We start from the raw sequence: 23,965 nt of genomic DNA, 5'->3' as shown, positions 1-23,965 counted from the left end.
AACATTACTCATATGAGAACATTTGTTTTCATCCTTTACGCTATGATACTCAATCCAAACAGAATGAACACCTTCATTCACTTGTTATTGGAGCTTTCTTGACAAAGGAAAGTGAACTACAGTACAGATATATAGTTCTGATATATCCCTTCTTACTCCAGTCTACACTCGCTCTTTTGAACATGATACAATATCTCATTACTTTTTGGTAATGTCCTTTACCTAATTATCAAAGAACTGTTTTGTTATTTTCTCTTTTCTTTATGGCAATAACAGCCTTTAACACTTTGATATAAACATGCTGCCAAGACAGTCCTGATTGCGATGGACCAACAAAAAACGAATGCTGAAGGATATGCATTGTTTTATCGGAAACCCCTGACATTTTAATTTGTATATAAGTATGTATCTACCACGTTAGGCGATTCTACTTGAGCACGATTGCTGTTTTTTACACTGAACAATTACAGTTTCTATCTATTGAATATATACATTATTCCGAATTCTAACATTAAGAAGTTGTTGATATGAATGATCTGTGGAATAACTTCACAGGGACCTTTAGTCCAGGTTTCCCAATGTTTGTTTATGATGTTATATATATATTTCTTCTGAAATTAACGCACTTGTATATGTGTATATGTGTATATTTATATATGTATATGTGTATATGTGTATATGTATATATATGTATATGTATATATGTGTATATGTGTATATATGTATGTGTATATGTATATATGTGTATATGTGTATATGTGTATATGTATATGTGTATATGTATATGTATATGTGTATATGTATATGTAGATGTATATATGTATATGTATATATGTATATATGTATATGTGTATATGTATAGGTATATGTGTATATGTATATGTATATATGTATATATGTATATGTATATGTATATGTATATGTATATATGTATATATATATATATGTATATATGTATATGTATATGTGTATATATGTGTATATATATATATGTATATGTGTATATATGTGTATATATATATATATGTATATGTATATGTATATTTTGCGTTAAATTTTCATCTATTCATTGTTTATTCCTTATTCCTCAATGACCATTTGACAGAGAAATTTATATAGGGTTTTGCTTTTTCATTCTGTTCAATTGACTTTGCAATTAAATGTCACAAGATGTTGAGAGACAAGTTTTTAGAGAGCAGGATTATGAAAATTATTGGAAGTTCTATGGTAGGCATAAAGGTCTCACTGGGAAAGATTGTATCCTTGTGTGATACGGAGTAAGACTCCTTTAGTGCTCGTTACATTGGTGGCTCTGCTATTGTTTACCTTGTTCTCATTTGGGAACATGACATTACGTAGTTCATTTATGTGGCAGGTGTCGTCGATGTAACATAAAACGCTTACCCTTTCAGAACATGTGGTCTTATCCATAGTGTCCTTTTTGAAAGGTCTCGGTGTAAATGTTGTTTTTTTTCAGATTTGCTCTATTTTCATTGGATTTGTCGGTATTTTCTTTGCTATTTCAAAAGAACGCGAGACAATTAAAACATGGCAAATCACAAATGTTTATTTATGACACGAATTATTTTTTTTCCAGATCTAAGTTACAAATCTATGATGTCGTTAATGAATTATTTAACGTATATTGTGTATACAAGTAAAACGATGTTGAAGGGCATTTTTATTTCTGTAGATTTTCTGATATTGCAGGAGGATATATTATGCCATATCCCATATGAGGTAACGGATACGCTTAATGTTCTGCTGTTCTTTAGCGATACCTGGTTACAAATAGGCCTCTAATATCAAATAAATTCTCCGTACAACCTGTTCGATTGGTCTGAATGGTTTATTATGTAACTTTAACTGGTATTGCTAAGCATTTTCCTTCCCATCGTCCCAAGCCTTGTCTGCATCATGGCTTTGCATACCAGCGTATCGTTCGTGGTAAGTCTTGAAAAGATATTTAAAAGAAAAACATAAAATCTAGAATTATTAAAAAAAAATTAAAACTTGGTTACTCATAAATTATTGTTGAAATCATTTTCAAAATCTTTTAGTGTGATACGAAAACAATTTTGCGCAGCGCCTGATTTCGTTTGAACGTTGGCCCTCATTTATGTTCCAGTGCCTTTTCGTGTTATTAGTGTAAGCAACCATCAATGATTAAACAAAACCAAATCTCAGTGTCACTAAATCCAATAAACACCCACAAATGAGAAACATTACAGGGAACATACGACTATAGATACCAGTACTTTAATAAGCTTCAATCGTAAAGGGACCGTTACAGAAGAAAATGGAAAATCAGTGGAAGGAGTTATAGCTTAATTGTAAAAAAAAACGTGATATTCGGACGATGTTTATGCTTAATATCAACAATTTTATTTCTTATACATGATTTATTTGAAAGATAATACTTATCGCAAGGTGACAATTCTTTTAAAACCATCCAAGAGGTCCTATTTCTGATCCGGGCCAAATAGAAAATGCTACTCACCGCACTTGCTATACTTATAAAGCAGATTACATTGCGTTGGATCTAGGATAAAGTTCAATTAAACAAGATTACATCCGTGTGATAACGACGCTTTAATATCGCATCAGCGTCATTTGATCGCTTTAATATCAGCTTAATATCTCTTTATGCTTAAGACTCTATAATCTAAAGATAAGTTCACTGATTGATCGTCAACCATTCAAGGTCGTCTGCACGTTTGAAGTTTTTAGTGACGTAAACGTTTGGCTAAAGGAATAAAAAGGTGCCAATTATCAGAATCACAATAACAGATTGGTCTGTAGCTCAGGGGATAGTTACTGTTTTTGCCAAATAAGGATTCCGTTTTAAAACTGTATACAAAATTCGACATCTTCTGTTGAGATGATTATGATTAATGCAAATATCCTTTCTCATCATCACATTTCTACAATCATACTGATAATTTCGACTGTATAGGCTGGGCTTTTTTGACAATAACAGCTATTCTACGTGTAAGTGTGCAGACTTGTTATCAAGTCTATCCGGATGGATTTAGCAGTTGCCTGCAGGGACGTGTGTGCAAAAGACACACAAATAAATAATACCTTTCAATATCAATTTAGAATCGGACACAACATAGCCAAGCAAGGAATAAAACTGCACCATGCAGCTGCTGTCTAGGACCCGCCAGTGATGCTGGAGATCGTTGTTGTTGGAACCTTACATGCCAATAAGGGGAACTCAAAATTGGTCGAAATAAATTAATAGGCATAAACTATTCCCAAAATGAAATAAATTTTTTTTTTTTTTTTGTTCTTTTTCCAACTTTCAAATTTCAGCTTCTGACCATTGGGTTAGTAAGTTTTCGAGCAAAAACTAACGTTTCTAAAGCAACACAGTGAAATAGCCTGCACTGGGTGCAATGCAAATAACAAAATCGCACGAAGGTGTTTTCAGTGAGTTGATTTAATGTAATTTTAGTGATGAAAGAACATTATGGCAGGTATATAGATTTATGCCTGGTATTTAAGACTCGCCTTCCTAGATGAATGACTCAGTAGAAAATCCACTTTTCTCAAGTCATTTACATCTCGTCATTTCCTGGGTCAAAGGTCAATCAATTTTTATTAATAATACACTGATGTTTGTCAGATGTTGTTTTTACAGAGAGTCTAGACCAGAACTCTATGGATGAAATCGTTTGTAATGATACCAGACATGCACGAGACCGATATGTAAAGAAGGGGGTGATTATGACAACTTAAATACGGAGAAAACCGTCAAACTAGCATAGACAAAATAAAACCAAAATTGATCATAATGCCGGACACAAAGGGAAGTAACTTCTAGAAGAAGAATAATGGCTTTGTTACTTTCATCTTTAAGACAATACTGTCGCAGTGATTTGACTTAAATGTGTTTCTCTCTAGCTAACTGAACATCTGTGCGTAAATTGAAAAAAACAAAACAAAGAAAAAACATACATAAAGGGAAGAAGTTAAAATGAACTATAAAAAAATACCAAACCTTGCGTATATTGTGTAAATGAAATACTTGCATGTATGTCTGAAACAGCAATTTATATTAAACGTATACCATTTATTGATGTAAATTGTCTTATAAAGCAATTGCAGACTCCTTCTATTATAGATAAATAGTGATTGGCATGCTGTAACATTCAGCTGACCTTGACATTAATCGATACAATACTTATTCTATTGTGTGTAAACAATTGTAAGTGACGGAGAAAGTTGACATGCTTGGATATTGGTAGTGTTTCGTCTAAGGCTGATTAATGCTACAGCGATGTCGACCATGCTAATGCTTAAATGACAGGCTTTAAACTTCCGGTAAAGGCGTTTCCCCGACTACCCGTTATACTGTCACTAGTTGCGTTAGTGAACATCATCGTCTACCACAGATAAACCCGTCAAACTAAAAGCTTCACATGTAATTGAGGATTACAGTCAATAGACAGCATGCCTACGTGTCACTGGCATCTGTGATCTGTGATACCACTCCTATTTTCGAGTCAGATTTAGCCAACTGGACGCCAAATTATGGTCAAGCTTTCAGCGTTCTCAACAACGCAACGTATTAATTATCGTTAAGAAGAAAAAGTACAGTGATTGGAGTTGGACAGATGGATTTCTAAATACTAACATGTAGAATATATTCCGAATAGTTCTGAATACTCTAATCAAATTAAGATAAATGAAATATATTATCAAACACAAGTTTCACAATATCAAACAACTGCGGTTCGTTATTATTCACGCCAATAGATGATGAATGACATTAATTAAGCGTGCAATAAGTTTTGATTAATTCTGACTGAGGTTAAGTTTGCAATAAGTATGGATATAGGTTGCCTGAAATAGAGCAAGCAATAGTTTGAATTTATATGACGTGACACTCAACATGCCATGGTATTACGCATGCAATAAATTTAGATTCAGCTGCATGGCATTAATCATGCAATAAATTTAAATTTAGCTGCATGGCATTAAGCATGCAATAAATTTAGATTCAGCTGCATGGCATTAAGCATGCAATAAATTTAGATTCAGCTGCATGGCATTAAGCATGCAATAAATTTAGATTCAGCTGCATGGTATTAAGCATGCAATAAATCTAGATTTATGCATCATGATTTTAAGCATGCGTTTTCACCACGAAAAGAGCCTTTAACCTGATTTGTAAAGCAGCATGTTATTTCGTGTTGCACAGACCTCTAAATGAGCCAGATTTAGTGTTGGATTTAGGAGTGTTTCGTCTATTGATGTGATTTACATCCTGGTAACACATGAGACCATTTGATGACAATGGCAACTGATGATGGCCACTAAGACGTGCCATCACACTGAAATGCCATTAATCATTACAGAATAATGTTATCATACGACCTTTTGTAATGTTTTGGCATGAAAAAAACAAAATATCTTGGACAATCTACCAATATTGTCGCATGTTATGCTATAGTTATATGGTATGAATTCGTTGTAAGCGATCTATTGCTCTTTGCCAGACACACACATCATTCTGGTCGTCTATAAGTCATTGTCTGCATCCGTCAACGCTTTTCAGACATCTTTATCTAATATTCCTTTGCTTTAACGTGGGTTAGACGTTGAATCAATCTTGTATTGATAGATTTTTTAAAAAGGGATATCGCTTCTTAATTTCGAGGGGAAATTTCAAAGCTAATTCAAATAAAATCTATCTGATGTCATTACATTAAATTAAATCCCAGTCACCATTTGTAAATTTAATTGTTTTGCATTTGTAAGTGCAAGTGTAATGAAATTTATATTTTTGAAATGAAGGAATTTTTTCTGACTATACTGATGCAGATATGATTTTTCTTTCTGTAAAAGGGTTTGCTATGATTGGGGAAAATGTAGATTTTCATGTTGTATAAGAAAGAGTGAAATATGAATTAGTGTTTAACGTTGAAAAAAGAAAATAGCTTTGTCGATTTTATCTGCAGAGAAAACCGATGAACCACTGAAATAGTGTTTTGCTTTGTTTGTTGTTATTGTTGTTTTCCAACCTAAATAATGATTGCCAACATCAAACGTGATATGAATTGACTCACAACATTTTCATTTTGAATCTGTGTCACGTTGGTGTCTATTGTTTCCCAATTGTATCTGAGCTCAAAGCTGGACATTACATGGAAACACTGTGGCGTATCATTATCTTATCTTTTTTTGATCGACTTGTGGTAGAAATAGTGTTGATTTTGAACTATCGGGTTACAGCTGAATCATAACAAAACTGTTCCGTTCATCAGGAAGATTTGTTAAGGGTCAAAATATTCGTTTAGTAATGTGGAATTACAGTAGATATGAATTACCGTTAAAATCTTGATGATCAATACCTAGACAAAACTTGTGAGTAGGAAGTCAAGAGGGAATGAGGTATCCATTCAGGAACTTGACCCAGACAACGCTTAAGGGCATATTAGTCAAAGGGAAAAGACGAACTATCGTCAAGGGGTAAAGGAACAGCTGCTGGTGAACATGACTGAGACAACTCTTAAGGGCATATCAGTCAAAGGCAAAAGACGTAACTAACGTCAGGGGTAAAGGAACAGCTGCTGGTGAACATGACTGAGACAACTCTTAAGGGCATATCAGTCAAAGGCAAAAGACGTAACTAACGTCAGGGGTAAAGGAACAGCCGCAGGTGAACATGACCGTAATAATGCTCGGGAAATGAAGTGATGGGGGAAAGAAACATCTATTGGAGAACATGACACAGTCAATGGTTGAGGTCCTGAGGACGTTTTAGGGAAAAGGAACAGTCAGATTTGACCGTGGTTGAGAGGGAAGATACCAGTAGAAAGTGGCCTTCTAGTCTTTAGAGTCAATAGAGTTAAACTCTCACCAGTTGGCTTCTCTTCCAACGGTTTTATAATTACATGGTCTTAATATGTTTCTTTGTTCATTCCAATATTAGTTTTCTATTTTTATCAATAATCATAGTGCCGTCTTTGACCAATAGTCAACATCTGTGGAGCATTGTCAAAAAATCAACATGTTGGCATTCGGTATACTCGGAGAGAGTTCTTCTTATTGACATTGAATCGTTTCAGTTTCAAATTCTTATTATTAAATTGGAACATGGAACCAAGCAAAGTGCTGAAGGTTAAAATGACTTGAGTTACTATCAAAATAAAAACGACGTTTACTGCTTAATGTATGAATAATTATAAAACTGTGTTATAAGAGCGAATTCACGAACTTCTCCAATTTCACTAACAGAATGATTAATCGTGGGTCAATCGGATATACACAGGAGTTGAAATTTGAGGGCAAAACGAACTCTTCTACATAAGCTGCTTACCTTGAACTTTAATTAAATTGCATCATACAGCCGTTTTATCAAGGGTCTGTCAATGATGCTTAGGACCCAAACTGGTGTAACCGAGAAGGAGACTTAGGAAGATCCAGATTGGTAAAAAATATGTGTCATAAATTAGACGAAGAGGTGGACTTTTCCCGAAATTCCGGGAAAACCTTTTACGTTGTGTAGACATGTCAGAATGTATTGTTGTTTCCCATTACTATCTTTTGTGATAAAGAGATCATTCAGTGAACCCTGTTTATCGCTGAATCTCAAGCGGATGGTTACAGAAACGGCTGCTTACTTGAAATAATGCAGAAATGTAGAATTGTATACAATTATATTGGTTTAAAGCAGTAAATGATATAAGTATTCAAACTTTTTCATAGGATGCTTAGCCAATCATTCAATGCCCTGCCGTTTGTTGGTCCATCCGTCCGTGAACAATTTCATTATCTCCATTTCTTGAGAAGTGCTGGATGGATCTATTTCAAATTCCATATATAGGTTCCCCATTGTTCCTAGTTGTGCCCATTTTATTTTTGGACTGATCAGGAAAAACAATGACTGACAAATGACCGTCTTGATTTTATAGCAATGGCAGTTATTTGCTATATCTTAAGAAGTACTTGATTGATCTTTCGCAAATTTCCCTTGGTTTCTAGTTTTGCCCGTTTGACTTTAGGACTTAAAAAAAACAAATTTAAATTTCGTTTGTCTGTATCCCTTGATCCCTCTTTGATTTTGGGCTTATCAGAAAAAGAGGGCCGAGTGGCGACTTTCTTGAATGTAGCAGAATAACGGACAATAAATTTGGCAGTTAACAAAATAACAAAAAACAAAAACGAAACAGAAAAAAAAATCCGTTTGGAATCTTTATCTCTCGTTTTATCATTTGTTTTCAAAATTAATAACAAATTGCATTACATTTATCCTTCGAGATGACATAGAATTACTTTCTACAGCAATTATTAAGCAAGGTTAAGCAATGATTGTTGCGTAGCCTTCGTCAGGCAGCTGGTCCTAGATATCACAGTTATTTTTGTTTTCAGTTAATAACACTTTCCGTAGAATACTGCAATTAAGACAAGTAAATTAACATACACACAAAGCAATTTCCATTTTTCTATTAGTTTTTTTCTTTCAGCGACTGGCTTGTAACATATACACCCACTATTATCAAGATAAAAAGGCAATGATGCCATCTAAACGATGTTAATAAACCGCCTGAATTATAACTGACAATTAAATCATTATCAGGAGTTTGCTTAAGCGTTGATTTGCAAAATCAATTTGTCCGGAACGCAATCGATTTTACACAATTTCGTCATTCTCAAACGTGGCTTTTCAAGGTGTTCAGGTATCGGATTGAACTGTGTCCGGTTAGTTTTAATCGGGATTTTATTTACCCCTTACACCGGGAGAACAACTATTCAGGCAGAAAATACCATTAGCATCAAAATTCCCCAAGGAACTGAACCACTGGTGAGTATATAAGTATCTAAGTAAGTATGGTATAAAGTCTTTTAAGTTAATTGACAAGCTGACTTTTCTTCAATGTTATCCGTTTTCAGAGTGAACCAGTTACAATGTAACAATGGATTGTTTCCTGTTTTCAATAGCTGTATTGTAAGGTATCATGCAAAATATATACAGATCCATGAATATTTTCTGATATGTAAGTGTTTCCATACCATATTAGTAATACAACGTTAACTCAGTAACGTTATCCTATCGCCTATGTTTTACACCCTTTAACACTAGTCTCTGGTGTACAATGTAACACGGTCGAAGTTAAAAACTACCTGTTGTATGTAATTATAAGTCACGTGTTCAGGAGATCCGGGTATCAGTACAGTGTATCTGCGTCGCGACGTCACATCTTTTCATCTGATCACCTGAAACATGTACATATATCGGACTATCTACTACAGGTAACCGAGAATTCAACCCATGCGTGAACTCCTATCCATCACATTGTAGGTAACCGAAGCGTTGAATACGGCCTTCTCTAACTTAATCATATTAATAAATAAACATTTAAACATTTACACAAATTATGCATTTAATCTATGATGAGCTGTTCTTGATAAAGGGTTTCTGGTCACATTTTTTTTTTTTTGAGGATTGGGGATTGTTTTTTTTTTTTTTTTTTTTGTTTTGTTTTGTTTAAGTTTTGTTGTTGTTGTGTTTATTTATTTGTATTGTTTTTGTTTTTTGTTTTTATTATTTTGTTTGTTTGTAAATTTCCAATGATCAATGCTACAAGTATACACACACACACACACACACACACACACACACACACACCCTCACACACACACACACACACACACACACACACAGCATTTGGTAGCTTTCTGGTCACGCGGTATTAGTACGCCCTCGCTATCACTCGGGTATGACGACTGCAATCTTAATATATTTAAAGAAATCAACTTTCATGCAATACTATTGCTAAGGAACTGGCATATTATTTCATTAAAGTGTACTTTAAATAAATCATTAATGGTCAACAAGTTAACCGACATGTTGGTGTAGCAACATAACAAAGATACTACGAGGTATGTATTCTACAGAAAGATTAGGGTTTAAAATAAAAATGTCAATTACATTTTTTTGTTTTTTTAACAGTTGAAATATCAAGAAGAAGAATAAACTTTGCAACTGGAGTCTTGAATATTACGTAATAGCCAATTTTTAATATTTGAGAGGATGTAACAGTTTCGTTTAGTTACATCAACTTCCGATAAAACACGAGACACTTATACTCGTTAGAACACGTGACATTAATTTCCTAATGGAGCTGAATAAACAGGTATGAAAAAATTATACCTGAATTTGCTACAAAAACAAAAACAGGAAACATACATAACATAAAGAATGTATTTTCAACGTGTGTTGCTTTACCCAATATTTCCGCTTAGGATAGGCAAAAGCACCTAACAAATATGTCGTGTTCCATAACAACATTCTTAAAGGCAGCATGACTCTTGTTCACCACTTGTTCAATGCGCGGAAAACCATTCGCGTTATAACGTGAAAGTTTCGCAACATAACCGTTTAGTGTCGTAACATTATGCGAAAGCCATTTGTGTAAATCAGCGGAATAACTTTCTTAAGCGAGTATGAGCTCAATAGTGTTTCGTACTATAAATTGTGAAGAGGTCATAAGACTATCTATATCAGATAGACAGCTGATAATGAAATATCCTGCAGATACAGCGTATCATATGCAAACAAAATATGGCTTAGACTAGGCGGAGTTCTAGCGATAAATAACTATTCATCCAAATAGCTTAAAGGAAAGACAGTAAGTTTCTTTCTTTTCTTTCGTTCTCTCCTTTTTTTCTTTCGTTCTTTCTTATATTATAGAGAATCTTTATCACAATTGGTTTTTTTCATCTGTGTTGATACAAACAGTATGATATGATTTATGTGTTAAGTGCAAATCGTACATTTTAATAGACAATGAAAACTGCTGGTGTACATTTTTTATTCATTTGAATACCTATGTCGTCTCAAATACACACATACGTTTGACGGCCTTTTAAAATAGTGTGGTATATACATATGATGTATTTTGATTCTATCATGTAAATAACAAAAAACAAACCTGCTTTTCATATATACCTTTTTACTAGACAGGGTTCATTGAATAAGGCTTTAGACCTTTTATAACACAGAGCAGTTAAGTACTAAGAATTACATTCTTATGATTTTTGTTGACCTATCACAGACGGCGTTTGTGTGAATAGCGTTAAAACAACGTTACCCTACGCCGTATCCTGGTCCAAATCAGTAGCGTGTGTATCCACCCCTGGGTTCATTAGCTGCTCAAAGTCTCCTTAACACTGACCCCATCAAAGTGTTTATTGTCTGTTGAGGGATATTATTACACCACTAAATAAGGGCCTGCTTGAGTTGAGCGACGTTATATAAACGTTGACGCGCCTCCTAATCCTCCTGTCCAGCTCGTCCCACAAACAGTCGATAGGAGACAAATCTTGACTGTAAGGTGGCCAATCAAGAACTGGGACGATGTTATGAGCCAGAACATCATGACAAAGCCTTGCAACATTGGGCCTCGTTTTTCCCTGCTGCAACGTAAGGTTACGTTGTTGAATAAGAGGAAGATCGTCTGAAGAGCTGATCCCGATATGTTACTGTTGTAAGATTGCCATGGATAACCACAAGAGGTGTTTTAAGACCTTGAGTATCCATGCCCATATCATAACAGATCCTCTCTCGAATCTTTTAGAATATCGTTCACCACGACGTCGATAGACACGTTGTCGTCGATCTGACATACAACATACATGCGACTCGTCAGTGAACAACACGCGTCTCAAACGGGCCAAAGGAAACCGATTTTCCAAACTAGAACAAACCAAAAAGCATCTTTTTGATGATTTGTAGTAAAATCACAATTAAAATTTGTATTGAATTAATTATTTCTCGTAAATATGCAAAATATAAGCATCAAGACTATATGCGAAATAAGCAACTGTTTTGATGTTTATATTTGGAGACATAAATTAGTTCCTGCTGTAAAGCCAATGTTTCTCCTTAATTCAAGGAGCAGAATATCGGTAAGAAGATATCACAAAAAAGTGGGCTTCTCAAGTTCTTAAGAAATCATAGATCTGTAAAACATTTTCATTCAAAGTAAGATTATTTATTTAATTTGTCCAGTAATATTTATGAGTTTCCTCTTTCAGGAAATAGGACGCTTTCAACATGTTCAAGGGTAAGCGCGCATTGGTGACGGGCGGAAGTCGAGGAATCGGTCGTGACATAGTGCGCAAACTCAGCAAAGAAGGCGCCGATGTCATCGTCCTAGCAAGGGATCCGTCAAATCTCGAGAAAATTAAAACCGAATTACCAAATGTTCAAACAATACAGGCAGACCTTGCGGACTGGGATGCTACAAGAAGTGCTCTGAGTGGATTGGATCCAGTTGACTTTCTAGTTAACAACGCCGCAAGTGGGGGCTTTGCTACCGTCGAGTCAGTCTCTAAGGAACTATTGGATGATTTGATGGAAGTCAACGTTAAAAGCGTGGTGAATGTTACCCAGACATTGCTTGAAGGTATGAAATCGAGAGGGAAAGGAGCAGCCATTGTGAACGTTTCTAGTCTCGCAAGTCAACGAGTCTTTCCTATGATTGCCATATATGGAAGCACGAAGGTCGCCGTCGATTTTCTCACTAATTGTATGGCCGTAGAGTTTAGCCCCTACAACATCAGAGTCAATGCAGTAAACCCTGGTATCGTATATACGGAAATGGGAAAAGGCTGGGATCCGAAAGCTGCTAACAGGCTCCTGGAAATGGTTCCTGAAGGAAAGTGGCCTACCTCTGAAGAAGTAGCGGATACAGTCGTTTTCCTCCTCAGTGATAAAGCTGTGAATATTAATGGGACTTGTCTACGGCTAGACGGCGGATTAGGACATGCTGGTTTCAGCGTATGACAATGTAACAAAACACTAAACGTCTATGGTGGTAAAGTATCAGTTCTGTGTATTAAAGCCACATCATAGAAATTGCAAATCCTTTCGAAGGAGTTCACATAAACATCAATCAATCATTGCTATTAACGAAGTGACACGGTAATCGCCTTGACCGTATATTTAATATATTCTTAATGGTAGGTAATATATCCATGGGAAAAAAAGGAAATCAGTTCCTAAATCAGATGACAATAGAAATATTCTCATATTTGATGCAATTTTAAGTTTGTAGTCCTCAACGAACAGGAAACAAAAAACGAGGAATACAAACGAGATATAAATAATTGAGAGGTGAATGGACACGCCACTCATGATTTACGGGGTCTATTGCGGTCTGAATGCCACATTTAAATACATTTGAATAGTAGCAACAGTTAACACACTGACGCTATTCTTCAATTTCTTATTCTTAAAGAAAAATTAGTTTAGTGGTTGCTGCACCTCCTCGTCTGCATTTTGTCTCTTTGATTTTCCTCAGTCGCCTCCTAGGGTTCAAAATTTAGGCCCCTGGTATCACTAACGAGTCTTGAAGGACAAAACAGCAGTATGGTGTAGTTTAATTCATTATTTAGCTCTACTGTATCTAACAAAATTATTAAATGTTATTTAACTGTTTTTCTTTTGTACAATCTTTGCCGGTTATATCTGAAAAGAGCTGGAATGACTGTTCACGTATGTGACTTGATGGGTTTCTTTAAATAAACATGATTCTTCCACAACAAGATTTATTTGGGATTAAAACAGTTTTTGATACAAATACATAAAAGATCTTAATACTTGAAAAGAACAGCGGATAACTAACTCAAAATAATGGGCATTACAGGTTCTTGATTGCAAAATAGACCACAGCTGAATAAGCATCGCATTTTAAGTATTGAAATTGTGTTAACGAACCAATCTAATTTCTGTAGACAGTCTGTCCTAAAGTACGGATGAATGGATTTGAACTGTATTTTGTTTTTGGAATTTATTGCTGTGAAAATGAAAGTGAAAATGTGTAAAATGAAAAATTATTGTAACACTCATATTAGCATTATTGAATTAAGAACATAACAATTGGCTGAAAAAGTCGATATTTTTCTTACATTTCTCTCTTGGTCTTTTTCAATTTGGTGGTCATCGACGGCGTTGCCCACACAATGGCTTCCTTGTGTCGACGTGGCATCACGTGGTGAAAAGACACGAGCTTCAATTAGTGTTTCATTGCTGAAGTGTCTATTTAGGATTTCTGTTTAGATGTGACGGACAATCAATGGTCATGTTCATTGTAGCTATAAATAGAAAACTGACCCTTTCATCACATTGATTTGGGTTCCAGTGGGTTGATACCTCAAATGTAGTAAAGTAAGTCAGTAATTGATTGTTAGTTTGTTGTTGACATTTAGGTCTGAAAGGAAAAGCCCGTGGTTACTAATATTTCAGAAGTTGGAAAGTGCACCTGCCTTTTGATAAAATCAAACGAATCAATATTTAGCCTTTTGATGAGTTCTTCGTGCAGTTGTTGTTTTTCTTCGATGTATTTTTCGTCTTTTTATAACTCGAAGATTGCACAATCTCAAACATCTCAGCTTTTACTACTCAATCAAAAAGCTGAGTTAATCCAAACCGTGTCTTGACACGTCTAATGAGGTATATTTTTACTGTATGTGTAAAAATAAGACATCCTTTTTCCCTCAATTACTGAAACAATTTGACAGATTTACCTCCCCAACGGATCAGGTTTAATGTCTGTGACCCGGTAAGTTCCTTTACCAAATGCCATTATATGAACCAATAAAAACATAGAATGACTCACATCATTTTCCGTTAGCGGGCTTCAAGTACAAATAACTAAACAAATTAGCATACGAATCTTGATCTGTGTCTTTTTTTCCAAAGTCAGACAATTATAGATGACATGTGACCTTATGGCCACCATGTCTACTAAAATAACATGTACTTGAAGTGCGATATATTCTACACCAAGGAGGACTAACAAACAGGATGAATTCAGGTTCCGACACTTGTGAATGTACCTTTGAAGGTTAGTGGAGAATAACCGATAACCCAAAAACTTACTTATAACCATACATATACCATTTTATTTCTGGTTACTATATGGAGACTGGCGTTTGATGCGTGTTATTATGACTGCTGTTATTTGCATTGCTCTCATTTGTGCACACGATATTATTTACTTGGATCAGTCAAGAAGTATATGAAAGGTATCATCGATGATGCAAAAAAGCTAACTCTTCCGGAATATCATCATACTATTCCATTCGCTTTTCTATACATCTTTATTTTGTTCAAAAGTAACCCTTGGTTTTATCGACTTTGAATCTAAATTAAGGTTCTGTTGACACGTCGGGATTTTCTGTGTTGTTCTTGAAGTCTGAGAAAAAAAATCAACGACTAATCGATTTATGCCCTTGTTGACTTGTGGGGAAATAGATTTACCCTTGTAGGTTAGAATAAAAAATAGGATATATATTAACTAAATTGAAATAGATATAGACCCCCAGTGGCTTAGGAAAAATGAAATAAATTTATCTTATTTGATCTATTTCAACATCGTAACTAGTTTATTACGAAATTTTGAAATGATTTACAGGGATAATTTAATCTCCTACTTCCTATGGTTCTTAAGAAATGTTGATTTTTTTCTTTGTTTTGTTTTTGTTTTTGTTTTTGTTTTTTTTTTTTGACACCTTTGATATCATATTATCCCTGTCTCTTATATTGCATCTCTTTGCCCCGGCAACATTGACAAAAGCACAATCCTTCCTAACTGTATGTAATCGAATTTTGTTGCTTCGTTCCCAACAATTATGATCTCACATTTAATAGGTTACATTAATGAAGACAAATGTTTAAACAGGTTCCCCTCTAAGCATAATTGACATCTGAATTTAGAGTGCTAATAGATAACCCAAACATGTTGATGTTCAAAGCGAAACGGCACTTAAACATACAGGATAAAGCATTGAAATTCTGAATTTTTTGCTTGTTCGTCATTCAAGTTTTATGTGAATTAAAGAGTTCTTTGGAGTCACGCTGGGAAAATAATTCAGAATACTACATCAGCTACCAGCATTTAAAGTCATGTTACATCACTGATGCATTTTAATGACTCAATGTTTTAGTCGGCCTTGGCGAACGAAATTTAATTAAAGACATTTCAGCAATCCATTTCTAATTTAAAAGTAATTCTAAACCATGTATAAACAGATTCTATGCGAAAAGTCAGACAGAAAATTTATTTCAGGGCAAAATGTTCAATCAATGGTTGGGAATACAGCTTATTCAAGTAAATAGACCTGATGCATTTTAATCAAAATCACTTAAAACAGTACAGGCACATTTTTAATATATAATTTCACAACACATTTTGACAGGGAGAGTTAATCTGTGCTGCAATAAAAAACCTTGTCAAGGTACTTGTGTTATATACCGTGCGGGTAAACCTTCTGTCTGGGCATTGTTGTTATCAATAGTGCCACAATACCTTCTGTCTGGGCATGATTAATATCCATAGTGCCACAATAACTTCTGTCTGGGCATGTTTGCTATTGATAGTGCCACAATAGCTATGGACTTGGCACGTGTGTTTTTCAAGGTGCTACAATACTTTCTGTCTGGGCATGTTTGATTTTCAAAGTGCCACAATACCTTCTGTCTGGGCAGGTTTGTTTTTCAAAGTGTCACTATAAATGTTGACTTGACACGCATGTTCTTCAAAGTACCAAGGTATCTTTCACTCTGGGCAATTTTGTTATTTTATAGGGCACCAATACCTTCTGCCTGGGCATGATTAATATTCATAGTGCCATAATTTCTTCTGTGTGTTGGAATATTTCTTAACTATAATGCAACCATACCTTCTGTCTTGGTACGTGTGCTATCCATAATACCACTGTATCCTTCACCCTGGACATTCATGTTATTTATAGGGCAACAATGCCTTCTGTCTGGGCCACGTTTGCTATTTAAAATGCCACAATACCCACTGTCTGGAAATATTTGTTATTAATAGAGTCACAATGCCTACACTACTGGCCACGCTGAATATCAATAATGCCTTTCAATCATTTTCTACACTTATCCATCGATGCATTTCTACGTTATAGGTTTTGAAATTATATTCATAACTTAAAATTATGGATTGAATACTTACATTATTAAAATAGTGATATAAAGCATAGTTTCAAGACATTAAGTTGTTGCTGTGCAAATGGTTTTGTTTTCATTACTTTTATTTAAAGTGCGACAATTCATTATCAAAAACAAACAACACCTTTCAATGCAAAATCTAGAATAGAAGCTGCACCAAATAATGAATTAGATTACATCATACAGTTGTTTCGTCCTTCTAGAACTAGTAAGTGATGGTGTATCATACAGCTGTTATGTCCTTCTAGGTCAGTGATGTAATATCATACAGCTATATTCTCTTTCTAGGACTAATCAGTAGTGATGCATCATACAGCTGTGGACCTAAATTGTCGACAACTACGCGACCGATGTAAATTTGAATAGGTCGAAATAGTGTAAAATACTAGGAGATGCACTGACCGCAATAACCTCCATTACTTCCAATACTTCACAAGAACGTGAAATGCATGTGTATATTCCGAACCGTTCTACTGTTCGAATGAATTAAAACTTGACATACAGGTGATGGCAAAGCCATAAAGAAACTGATCTATCATGCTAAACAAATCACTCTCTTGCTGACTCGGAAGAATTCAATAAGGTCTCGATAAAGCAGCGAATCAGTGTACGGTTGGCGACTTGTCGTTTCTGGGCAGATGACCGGATAACTTCTCGAATTTATGCTTAGAATCGAATCCAAACCGTCTTAGTGAAAGACAGCTGCGCTCCTGCCGTCTAGCCAAGTATACCACTAATGATACGCCCAACGTACTAAGATGTGGCACGAAAAGTTGATGGTTTTCCTAATCGAAGCTGGGAATTAAGAATCTGTCTCCAACTGACGGAATCCAATGACGGAAAACAGCAAGAAGTCTAAACAAAATTTTCAAAAAATGTGATTTGGGATGAGAGCCATGCTATACAAAAATATTTGTAAAACCTTAACTATTTATAGCTTTCACAGAAACTATGGTATATTGCATGTTTTTAAGCACACGAACAACATATTATTTCTAGCTATGATCCAGTGTCGAAAATTTTGGTGAATTTATAATTTTACAATACACCAGCTCTACTGTAACTGGTTATGAGAGAGTATCGGGTTCTGAAGCCCACGTTAGCCTAGTGCCTCTCTACCTGGACCTGTTCAACACATCTCGAGATCAATCACTGGTCGTTACCACTGGTTCAGTAGGGACTCAGCATTAGACGTTAGCAGCGCAGCTTCAACGGAGAAACAGAAAAAAATAAGAAGAGAGCGCTGAATGTTACAGTAAATCAAAACTATAGGATTTAACACATAGAGAAGAGCGTCTGTATAGTTTTCATATGACTTGTAGTTGTTCCAAATTCGTATTTGTATCTCACTTGTCACAGTAGTTGAAAATGGGATGTGGATGAGTGAAACCTGGATATAAGCATAATTCGAAAGGTAAGTAATTTTTTTTTTTTTTTCATTTTGTTTAACTTCTAAAAATATCAACACGTTTGTTGTTTTGTTTAAATACGCGTTCATATGCAGTGACGTTAACAAGAACCGACAAAAGCTGTAGGGATACAAGAAAAATTCTCTAACAGTTGAACAAAAAATGTACAACTGAATAGCATTATTTGAGTAGATTTAAGATTAAGAACCAGATAAAAAATGCCAAACAAGAAATTAAAGTACGACATACAGCTATGTCGTCTTTTAGGACTCGTCAGTGATGCTATGTGCCCAAAGTGTTGAAATCTCATAATAAATGTTTTGACAAGCTTAATATAACATTACTTTCAAGTTAATTTTGACATTGTCAAAATACAAATTATTAGCAGAAGTACGAGCTGCTGTTGACGAAAAGTCAAATTCAAACAGTATGACGGTTTTGAGATTATATACTCTATTGATGTTAAACATAGCAAACAGTTTTGCTAAAATATCTCTTTTAAAAAAATCTTTTGTTTACAATGAATTTCGAGTTAAAAATTCGCTTATTCGAATATAAAAGGCATTAGGTCAACATCACACCCTAAATTATTTTAAACTTTGTCATCATTGTGTAATCTATATCTTACAATAATTGTTTTGATAAGCACATGATTATTACACTGTGCAAAGTTGATAGGGCCACTGTCAAAATACAAACGTTGCCAAAGCAACAGCTGTTGTTGACAAAAGTTTTGTGATTAATTTCCCAGTATTAGCAATAATAGGAAGAGCTTTATCAAAATGTCAATTTGAAAATGCCTTTATTTACGATGAGTTTTGAGTTATAAATTCGCTAAATCAAATATAACAATGTCATTTGTACACCATCACATCCTACATAATTACAAATTTTAACAAGATTTTGTAATCTGTTTGCCAGTTACACCAATAAACATTTAAACACGATTGTTCAAATGACACATAAGAGAATAGCACACAAACAAATTAAGCCTAACGGAATAATGAATCAAACTAGCGCCTACAGTTTCTTTGTCCTAGGATTAATAGTGATAATAGGGACCTAAATGTTGAAACCTGGAAGGCAATTAAGGAGAAAATTTGGCCAAATGAACAGAATAAGTTGTAGCATCATTAAAAGGCATTTGTCGATATAATCAGCTTTGCAAAAGACTCATTCTTACTATAGGGCAGGTCCACATGATCGGTTTCGTCGATGAAGTAGAAAACGCTTACTCTTCCAGAACACCTGGTCTTATACTTTTTGTACTGTTTAAGAAATCGCCGTATATATCTTTCTTTTGGTCATATTTGCCCTAGGTTTATTGCATTTGTGTATTGATTATAATTCTGTTGACACGTTGGATATTTGTTTTGTATATTTAGATCGTTACATATTTTAATCATGATCTAGGTTTTGTGGAAAATCACGCAAAATCCATTAAAAAAGATAAATTGGAGTTGAAATTTTATTAAGTATAATATTTCTTCATGAAGACAACTCAATATACATTTGTTTCATTATCTTTTTTTTAATTTATTGATGCAATTTGCTCCTGACGACAATTTATATAAATGTTACAATTCTGAGGAGTTTTTAATAGACGTTTCTAAAGTGGAAAATCTCTGTTGAGGTGCAACGTTTTATTTGTATGTTACTATCCGTATGAATTAGCATGTATCAGAACATTAATTAGTATATACTTGGCGTTATTTTGAATCTCGTGGCGAAAACAAAGAATATTGAGTTATTGGGTTAGTGTACCTCTCCGTCCCTAGTTTAACATTTGTGTCATTTTTTTTTATTTTCCGCGGTCGCCTCCGAACATTTAAGGCCTCTGGAATCACTGACGATTCCGAGAAGAACGAAAACGATGTATGATGTAGTTTAATTATTGGCACCACTGTAGCTAATTCTAAATTACGATATATTAATAATAATAAAAAAACACGCATTTTGTTTCATGTGTCTCATTGTTAGTGAATTACTTTGTATAATTCGTTAGTTATTACTGGTGTTATACTATTTACTTAATTACGGTGTAATTTGGCGGAAGGCGTTACACCTCCCAAGTGATTAAATGAAATCGTGTAATGCTAGAGACAATCAAGAAACGTACAATAAACCTTATGTAATCACTGCTATTGGCAGCAAAGATCTACAGTAGCTTTATTTTGTAACCAGGCACCACAATATCTCTGTATATTAGAACATTGGCATATGTAACCCCAGGTGACGACCCGAGGTGTGTGGTTCGATGTGTTTTACTCTTGGTGGTTTGCTTTTCTCTGAAAGCTGAGAAACGGACCTGTCTCTGGATATAGTATGTGTCGGGCCTTCCGTATGTTTTCAGTGTCACCAGCTACTACGAGGAGACTCCACCACAAAAGACACTAGATGGTGAACCGTGCAAGCCAGCAAACAAACAAACAGATTATAAATTTTGTAAATAAGTAATTGTAGTAGCCCCTCATAACAAGTGTAATTATCATGCATTTTTCACTTTAGTGTAACCTTACATATCATGAGCAATGTCCGCTAGTTCCTTGTTGGTGTATAAACTTTAGAATTCAGTTTTATCATTTTTATTATCAGCCAATTGGACCAAAATTTTACTCCACAAGGCCTTTTACAACTTGAGATATTGCTGTTTACTCATTCCTTGTGTGGGATTTGAGTATGTTTCGTATGAGTGGAAACATGGGCAGTACTTCGTTGGTAATCAATATACGGTTGGTTTGGAGACATCATGATATATGCCAGATGTGACCCAGGCAAAAACTTTGTTTATGATTTCTTTGTGTCATCCAGGTCTTTTCTTTATTTTATTTTTTTCTTATTCATTTATTTATTTTTTTTTTAAATTTTTTTGTCTCTTTTGATGTAGAATTTTCTTTTCGTTTTGAATTTTCGTGATGTAGGTTTCACTTTTTCCAACGAGTTCAAGATTCATGCGTTTAAACATTTTTTTTTTCTTTGATTTTTTTTTCTTTCTTTTTCTTTTTTTTTTTTTTTTTTTTTTTTTTTTTTTTTTTTTTTTTTTTTTTTTTTTTTTGTTTTTTTTTTTGCCATTTTTGCCATTTTTGCACTCCATTTTAGTTCATTCAAAAGCCTGGAAAGAATTTTAGAATTTTGGAACAATCATTGTTCTCCTGAGATTAAAATATTCACGCTGACTCGGATGTTTACGTCTTGGGCAAAATTAAAACGGGAAGCTGAAATTATCCATGGGTTCTGTTAAGAAATATTTGTGAAATGAGTTGGGCTTAAAATGTATTAATCAGGCACATGTTTGACGGTATCAATGTCATATTCAATGTCATGCCTACAGAAATTTTAGTTTTATAATACCTTGGCATTGTATAAAATGGCTGCGAACAACTCGTTTGATGCTGTATCAAAATATACTGAATTTCACAGTGCTTCTTCGCGATGGTCCCAGTTTGTGCTAGTTCATGGTATTTTATTTCACGATCATGGATATTGGTATCCATGTATACAAATAAAAAAAAAAATATAGATTTCCTTATAATTTCATTGATGTTAAATGATTTATAAGTTCGCGCCATCTATGATGACCGGGAATATATTTGTAACAGATGTCATTATTTATTTCAATGCCTCCGCTAGGAATCGAACTCTGGACCGCTGCCTTACTAGTTTGACGCTCAACCAATCGAGCTAAAGAGAAGTTCTCGCTAGCCGAGCGGTATATTGCGGCTAGTATTTCACCAGGGTTACATATCGAAATTCAATCATCCGTCAATATTATCAAATGTCCATCACACAAAAAGTCCAAATATTCATATATCGGTATTGTTGATCGACACTATTACGGGAAAATATGAAAACAAATCATAATATGTAGACTGCAGCCTTAACTTGAAAACACTTTTGTTATCATACCATTCTTGTTATTATCTATTCTGGAATGCTTTCGATTTGTGTGGGTTTTTTTTAATTGCTTGTATTTATTCGGAGCACAAGCTAAAACCGTAGCAAGGTTGAAAGCTTTCTTGTGGACTGGTGTGTAACAGTTCTATTTTATGTACATTAATAGTTATTTTCTTATTGGAAAAATCAATAGCATAACCACCGGCAATTTCATTCATAGGTCATATGAATGTCAGTTCAATCAGTAAAGTATGCGTTCTCAATAACTGCAATCATTTTCAGGGAAATCTGATGGCATTTAAGCCAGTCGAAATTTTCAGTTTTCCAATTTCCGGAAGGAACATTCCCCGGAATGTATTTTCATAATGACTCTCAGAAAATGCTTTCCTAACAAAAATGGCCCCAACACAAAACATTTAGGGATAGGTTTAATTGAATGGTGCAGTGCACTTCTTCCACCCAATATAGGTATTACGTAAAGGACGGCAAGCAGACTGTATAGCACAGGGATCGTCCAGAAGCAACACTCGAGACATACGTGCATAATGGTCTAGAAAAACAAGCGTTCGAGTGAATGAGAATTGATCACATTGGTGGTTTATATATTATGTGCTTGACCACAATCATTAGTATACGCCTCTGTTACTGAATACACCGACTGTCTACACAGAAGGATTACGTCAGCAATGGTCGGGGAAACATTCAATTATCGGCCAAATACCTGCTAGAAAAAGACAGTAAAGGTTTTAATACGTTTATAAACGGAATAGATACATCGGTTAAAATCTAAAAATATCTGTTTCCAGATGAAACAAAATTGTTATAGAAAACAGTATTCAATAGAATGATTAATAAACCTCACACAGACAAGATTTCTCATTAAGCTGTAAGTATTTTACATCGAGTTATGTCCCTTATCACGGGAGGGATCGAACACTTAACCACAGTTGTCGTTCCTTTACAGTCACAATACACCTCTGTAAACGGCTCATGAACTACCAATATTTGACCTAGCGGCCAGGGTCAAACTTTAACGTCGGACAAAAAACTGCACAGAGTAAAGTTTAAATTTAAATCTTTTTATAGTGGCACCAGAGTATGAGATATCCACTAATCGTTCCTAGTAAGGCTACACGCATTGGAAATTTACACGCCAATCGTGTTCAATAGGGGCCTAATTATGATATGGCCAGAGACCGCTTCTGAACGTTAAAAGGACATCTAATGCACACGTGTCTCATTATTTCATGGATAAAATTTTAGCGGTCGCGTTAATGTACTGGGAAACAGCGAAAATATCACCCCCGCGAATATAACCGGCTATGCAGTATTATGAAGATGGCACCATGCATTCTTATGCAAAGTTTGACATTTTTTCTATAAGTTGGCTTCAGTATTCGTGAGATCAGTCCCATGTGGTGATGCAGTATGCGTTTTAATACATCATTCTGCTGTTGACATTATTTCCTCTCCACATTAATGACTGCAGGGGAAGCTTTAAAATTGTCATACGTTCAGATTTTTCCATTAGAATTAGCAAAACTGGTATGCGACTCTCTTGCCAAAATACATTGGATTCTTTGTGAAAAAAGTAATCCTTTAAATAGTAAAATTACTTTTTACCAAATGTAATTTTTTGAAAAACTATCTCAAAATACAGATAATGCGT

The 23,965-nt window shown here is 34.7% G+C and overlaps 1 protein-coding gene across 1 annotated transcript; it reads left to right on the top strand.

The window, feature by feature from the left end:
- The first annotated feature begins 12,070 nt into the window (after window positions 1–12,070).
- On the top strand, window positions 12,071–12,802 carry LOC132554568 (L-xylulose reductase-like). Its single transcript, XM_060218893.1, has one exon. It carries the CDS (start codon window positions 12,071–12,073, stop codon window positions 12,800–12,802), a length of 732 nt encoding a protein of 243 aa, XP_060074876.1.
- Window positions 12,803–23,965: the final 11,163 nt, after the last annotated feature.

Source organism: Ylistrum balloti, unplaced genomic scaffold (genome assembly GCF_031769215.1).
Source record: "Ylistrum balloti isolate Yb309-2 unplaced genomic scaffold, AGI_CSIRO_Ybal_v1 Utg370416, whole genome shotgun sequence".
Lineage (NCBI taxonomy): Eukaryota > Metazoa > Mollusca > Bivalvia > Pectinida > Pectinidae > Ylistrum > Ylistrum balloti.
This window is presented reverse-complemented; position numbering and strand designations above follow the sequence as displayed.

What these genes read in the sequence shown, in the direction of transcription:
- LOC132554568 (XM_060218893.1), top strand. Translation starts at nt 12,071, where the DNA reads ATGTTCAAGGGTAAGCGCGCATTGGTGACGGGCGGAAGTCGAGGAATC.